The sequence below is a fragment of the Fukomys damarensis genome, unplaced genomic scaffold (assembly GCF_012274545.1).
Source record: "Fukomys damarensis isolate Sample0158 unplaced genomic scaffold, DMR_v1.0_HiC HiC_scaffold_3, whole genome shotgun sequence".
NCBI classification, from domain to species: Eukaryota; Metazoa; Chordata; class Mammalia; order Rodentia; family Bathyergidae; genus Fukomys; species Fukomys damarensis.
Genome location: NW_022900915.1, coordinates 16,511,771 through 16,518,718, shown reverse-complemented (window position 1 = coordinate 16,518,718; position 6,948 = coordinate 16,511,771). Strand labels below are relative to the sequence as shown.

The following is a 6,948-nucleotide window of genomic DNA, read 5'->3' as shown; positions in this document are numbered from 1 at the left end:
CGGCGCTGCGCTGCTCGGCGGCGCCCACGGAGAGCGCGTGCGGGCCTGGGAAGCCCACGCTGGTTTGCTCGAGCGCGGTGGGGAGCTGGTCGTACTCGCAGCAGAGAGGGCAGAGGGTGTGCTCTGGGGCAGCTCGGCCGAAGACGGACCTCATGGCCTTCAGCCCTGGCGTTTCTCCTGGTTCGGGTTCTGGAGATGGTCAAGTACAGCAGCAGATTTTTGAGAATGTAAGTACTGTAATCTTGGGACATAGTCCACGGCTGTTACTGCGACTCCCCTAGTTGTTCATCCATTTTAAATTTTAATTGCATTGGATTGTTTTTGCCCTTATCTTGATATGGTTCATTGAAAGTGTGGTCATTTTTGTCACTTTTCATTGCAGTCACCCAGGATATTCTTTAGTTGCTAAACATAATAGCAATGGTAATAATGTAGTACAATGATTGAAGCTTCATCTAAATAAAGTTATTTCTGCTAGGTTGCCAGATCATAATGGGCCATCTAGAAAGTGGGCAGGATTCAAATCTTCTCAATTTTGCAACACGTTTATTCTTCCTATTTTTATTCTAATTAATGCCTTTCACTCATTATGTTTATGTATTCAAAATTATCACAATATTTAATTTTATAATTTAAAGTTAAGTATCTTTAAATTATTCACTTTGTGTAATATATATTGTCTGTCACTAATTAAGATGAGCATAGTTGAATCAGCTTTATTTTATATATTTTTATTTCTGTATAATCAGTTAGATACTTTTTTTGAGATGATGGTTGGAGTAGTTTTAGCTTCCCCTTTGGAAAGAATTTTAGTTTTTCCCATTAATTCTCTATTTTCCAGCTCATTTTCTTCATAGTCCCCAAGTGTTCAGATAGGTAATTTAAAAAAATTTCCTAGAATGATGTAGTTCTGCTTTATTGTTCACTGCTCACCTTGCTGTTCTCTTCCAGTTTAATTTATTAAGCTTTTCTGCTTATTAGGAAGACTTACTTGAGCCTGGATCATATCCATTTTCTTTCCATTCTTAGTACCTGTCATGAGGCTGTAGGGAAATGATTTAGGGTAGGAATATTCATATTTATTTCTGCTTTGAATTTAAGGATGTCTTCCCATGTCTGTTGCTGGGTGATACCACAGTATTGCCTGTGTTTACCAACCTTCATAATCTTCAGAATGACATTAGTTGAAATAACTTAAACATGAGAACCATGAAATATCAAAAAAGGCATTTCCAGTTGACTATCATAGTGTTGATCACACTTCAAGTGTATGCTCATTTGATATAAAATATTTTTATCTTAACACTATGTTCATCTGCATTATTTTCTTTAAAAGAATCCCGGAGAATTTGTATTTAGCTGTAAGGATGTCAAATAATGTGGAAATTAATTTTGTCCTACTGGGACACAATTAAAATGCCCTTAAATTCTACTACATGAGGAAGTACATTATGTACAATGTATTTGCCTACGAGTGAAGAAACATGTGATAGATAGGGTAAGTCAATAGAAATACTGATGTGTTAGTGAATGTTTTCTACCTTGAAAGATAAATTTTGGCAGAATGCTTTTCATGAAGATGAAGACTAGGGAAAATTCAGAAAAGGGGTAAACATGACCAATGCTCTCATTTACAGTCTTGGAATCTCTTCATCTGTAACCATAGAACAAGAGCAAATATTGGTTATTGTATAATAAGCAACCATATTATGAGCTGTTCCTATGTGTTAGGCATGGCATGAAGGGCATATGATTATTAGTTTATTTAATCTTAAAATGATTTTTAAAATGCTATACATATAATAAGTTGATATCTTTATCTTTCTTGTCCAGTGCCATTAAATTTATACATGAATGAGATGATCTTCAAAGTATATCTTTCAGAATACTGATCCATTTAAAAAATTCATTGCAGTATAGAACTTTCTTCCATAAATCTTTTCTCTGTTCAAGCATAGTTCTGGCTATGAAAATCAAGTACAAGGTATGCACAGTTGAAAGCTTTTATTTTGCTTAAAATTTATGATTATATTAATCATTAGTTTTGGATAATATCATAATTAAGATGGGCATTAAGACCTTGATATTGAATGTTTTTCTTTACTCAGGAGAGATTATGATTGTCATTGCTTGTTTTAATCAATACACTTTGAGACAGGCATTACTTTTTCAATCAGTGAATTAGAGTTGCCTTATAATAGATGAGTTGTTTGGAAGTGAAATAAGGAAGAATTGTTTAACACATGAGGAAAATCATAAGTCTCATTTCTAATATTTTTGCAGAACTCCAAAGTCAAATGCCACATGCAAAAATGAACATGTATTTTCTCCACTGTGAAAAAGAAGGATAGTTTTGGCAAGTATAAGTGATAATAATGATTTCAGGAATCCTAAATATGATCACAGAATTCAAGAAATGTTTTCAACACTGTACACTTTATAATAGCCTTAAAGGTATTCCATGACAATCTTTAGATGTCTGTGGGTCTTTCTGTATTCAGCTCTGACTCTTATTGCTGTTTTAGAGGATTATACCAATTGCACAAGTGATGTGGGGCCAAATAGCTGTGTTTATCTGAATAAGTCATGATTGAGCAGGGTCAGCATCATTGAGGAAAACTTAATAATTTCGTGCATAAAGTGGGATGGATAGTGAACTTCTAGGTTGACTTTGAAGAACTTCTTTGAGATTATGAGAATGGTTTGCAATTAACTTCTGTGTTGTTATGTTTTGAAAAATAATAGTATTACACTTAGATGGAATATTGGATGATGTGGACTAATAGACCATAAAACTGTACTCCACTATATTGACTAGCAGCACACACAGGTGGGACTTAAGGCTAAGTAGCTTAAATTAGTGAAGGTCAAGCAGCAAGTTCCTTACTCTTTAATTAAAAAAATCAATGTTAACAATGATACTTTTATGATTTTTTGGCATTAGTTTACAGCCAGATGTTAAGCCCATCCCCAAAGATAAGTTCAAAGAGAGCATGTTTTTTTTGAAGTGGTTTAAATGGGTGACACCTGAAATACCACAGCCAAAATGCAAAAGATGGGTCATTGATTCACACACCATATCAAACTTTTTGTGACTTGGTGTTCACCCAGTGTAACCTATATATTTACAAACTACTGTATTATTGGAATTCAACACCTGGTTTTAATTAAAACATGTGATACCATCTCTACACAGTAAAATTTCTCATATTATTTTCCCTACCTTGGAAGACTCCACTTTGTTTGAAACATCTCATTCTGCAATTCCCATAATAGGGGTTAGAGGTCTGTTGCTTCCTTTTATTCAAAATAAATTTGACATGTTTTAAATATTTTAATTTAAATATACTCTATTACTATCTGGTCTAATGTTATATTTGGATTAAAGTCCCACATGATTGATTATTTTACAGGTGCATCATTGGATTCAGTGTCATAAAAGTTCATTTGTTTGCTTCTTTAATTTTTAACACAGAAATTTGCATTACTTTAATAAGAATTCTAATGATATAACAATGTTGGAAAAGTGTAAAGTTGAGAAAAAGCAGGATAAAATCTCAAGTTAGCATAGACTACATGGATAGTTATAAAGTCAAGATCAAGAAAGATATTAAGAGAGACATATGGTGATAATTTTTTTCACATGCCATTACAATATTTATAAATTGGAGATGACTGAGGTAGAAACACAGCCCAGAAATTGGAGGACAGCCTGGTTGAGCCCTTGTCTCTTGAAACAAAAAGAACTTGTGTATAACAACATTCAAGCTAGATTGATCTGTATTTTGAGTCACTTTCTATTTTATACTTTTGTTGCATCCATTTTTCCTCCTAAATCTTATGTGAATATTAAAAAAGTACTAAAAATACCACTTCAGGCAATGAAAATGCATATCAACAATCCCCATTTTCCACTTAATATTCTTTGAAATGCCACTTCGTAACACTAAGGCTATCTGCCATTAAACCGAATTGCTTATTTTCTATGTTTTAAGCTTATTGTGAGGCACTTACCGAAGATATAATGAAAAGTTACACCCTTTGTTTTGGACAATCTTATGATCACAAGACCCCCCAGACCATTTTCATGAATATATTGATTGGATTAGGAAAACTAGCATTTTTGATTTACAAATATCAAAATGGTACAGAGATTTTTGTGGGTAATTTTATTTCATTGAATGATAGTAAGATTCACTCCATACTTGAAAAGACTACTGTTGTATCATTGACTCCATTATATAAAGTATCATTTTGATATCACATAATATTAGCAAGACAACTTGTGTGAGAAATTGTGCATATCAAATACAAAATTCATCAATAGACTTTTTCTTTGTGAATTCTGTTTTAAACCATCATTTTGGAAATACATTAGTTGTTTTCCTAATTATGTTCCTATTGTTCTGCAGTGGCTACAAAAATCACCATAACAAAAATGGTGTAAATAATAATAAAGAATCAGAACTGAAGAAAATAGATACGATATAGTTTACAATAATGTATTACAATAAGACTAGAAGAGAAGATTTTGAATGTTTCTTCCCCCCAAAATGAATGTTTCAAGTGATGGAAATACTAATTACCATGATTTGATCATAACTCAATATATATTTGCATTAAGACATTGAATCATATTCCACAAATCTGTACAAGTATTGCATATCAATTTAAAAAATTAAAGTATAAGAAGGAAAATCCACATATATAAGAGCATAGTATGCAGAACATAAAGACTGAAGGGCTGTTATTAAACTTCAATTTTAAAATTTTCTTTGAGGAATGGGGGTGTAGCTCAGTGAGTACAGTATTCACCTAACATGGGCAAGACCTCGGGCTCTGCAAATAACCCTGTCTTCAGCGCTGCAAAAAATAGTTTTTTATTTGAGTTTCCTAGCAGCCCAAGTAACAAAGGAAACTGGAAGCAAAACAGTTCAAGCTTATAATATTTTCATATGAAGAACAATACAATTAAAAAGTGTTTAAGCCTAGTTTTCATAAGGCCAAAAAGTGTTATTCTCTCTGAAAAGAATAATTTATAACTGTAAATAAAAATAGAAACAAGAATTTAAATTTGATGAGTCAAGATATAAAATGTAATTTCCACATTTATTAGGTTTTACTATGACTTAAAATAAATGTTCCATAAATAAGCATTTTGAAAATATTTAGGGAAAAGTAACGTAAAACGTGAAATTGTGTGGTGCATGAATGTAACGCACAGTACTCACAATTTCAGGCACAAGGTGTCGCTCTTTACTTAACGGAAAGAGTTGATCCGTAGGTTGGTCTGAACAGTCAGGCACGCCTCATACAAAAAGCCTCCATCATACCGGATGCCACTGTTAAAGGATCCTTCGAAACTTCTCAAAATTCAGCGAGATTTTAACTTGAGGGGAAGTATCTGGTTTGGTAAGTGCAAAGAATCTTATATTGGAAGGCAATTTCATATGCAATGCTCGCCCTTCACAGAAGAGGGTTGAACACTCTGCGACTACTGCTCTCCTTTCTGCTCGTCGCAGCCTGGGGGACCGGGAGCGGCCAGCTCCACTACTCCGTCCCCGAGGAGGCCAAACACGGCACCTTCGTGGGCCGCATCGCGCAGGACCTGGGGCTGGAGCTGGCGGAGCTGGTGCCGCGCCTGTTCCGGGTGGCGTCCAAGGAGCGCGGGGACCTTCTGGAGGTAAATCTGCAGAATGGCATTTTGTTTGTGAATTCTCGGGTCGACCGGGAGGAGCTGTGTGGGCGGAGCGCGGAGTGCAGCATCCACCTGGAGGTGATCGTGGACAGACCGCTGCAGGTTTTCCACGTGGAGGTGGAGGTGAAGGACATTAATGATAACTCTCCCTTGTTCTCTCCCAAAGAACAAAGGCTGCTGGTTTCTGAATCTAAACAACTAGACTCGCGTTTTCCGCTAGAGGGCGCTTTTGATGCGGATATAGGAGAGAATGCTGTATTGACCTACAGACTAAGCCAAAACGAGTATTTTTCTCTAGAATCACCAGTAAGTAGTAGGCCAACTAAAAGACTGTCACTTATATTAAAGAAATCTCTAGACAGAGAAAAAACTCCAGAATTTAAAATGATATTGACGGCTGCAGACGGCGGGAAACCGGAACTCACTGGCACAGTTCAGCTGTTGGTCCGAGTCTTGGATGTTAACGACAATGATCCGGAGTTTGATAAATTAGAATACAAAGTAAGACTGGTGGAAAACGCTGTTAAAGAAACTCTTGTGATAAAGTTAAATGCCACAGATCGAGATGAAGGCGTAAATGGGGAGGTAACATACTCCTTGAAGTCAATTAAGCCCAATGGAAGATCCTTCTTTACATTAGATAAAAATAATGGAGAACTGAGGGTCAATGGAACTTTAGATTATGAAGAAAACAAGTTTTATGAAATTGAAGTGCAGGCCACAGATAAGGGGACTCCCCCAATGGCAGGTCACTGTACAGTGTGGGTGGAAATCTTAGACATCAACGATAACTCACCTGAAGTGACTATAACTTCCTTGTCCCTCCCCGTACGTGAAGACGTTGAACCAAGCACTGTCATTGCATTGATTAGTGTATCGGACCTCGATTCTGGTGTCAACGGACAGGTCACCTGCTCGTTGACGTCCAACGTTCCTTTCAAGATCGTGTCCACCTTTAAAAACTATTATTCCCTGGTGCTGGACAGCGCCCTGGACCGGGAGAGCGCCTCTGACTACGAGGTGGTGGTGACAGCCAGGGACGGGGGCTCGCCCTCGCTGTGGGTCACGGCCACCGTGTCCGTGGAGGTGGCCGACGTGAACGACAACGCGCCGGTGTTCGCGCAGGCCGAGTACACGGTGTTCGTGAAGGAGAACAACCCGCCGGGCTCCCCCATCTTGACGGTGTACGCACGCGACGCGGACGCGCAGGAGAACGCGCGCGTGTCCTACTCGCTGGTGGAGCGGCGGGT

At 37.2% G+C, this 6,948-nt stretch overlaps 1 protein-coding gene across 1 annotated transcript in view; it reads left to right on the top strand.

Annotated features, from left to right (window-relative positions):
• The first annotated feature begins 152 nt into the window (after window positions 1-152).
• LOC104855141 (protocadherin alpha-11) overlaps window positions 153-6,948 on the top strand; it is an 18,625-nt gene continuing 11,829 nt past the window's right edge. Inside the window, 3 exon segments of the mRNA XM_033765577.1 lie at window positions 153-227; window positions 5,484-5,526; window positions 5,529-6,946. Of these exon segments, the coding sequence (XP_033621468.1) occupies window positions 153-227; window positions 5,484-5,526; window positions 5,529-6,946 (1,536 nt within the window).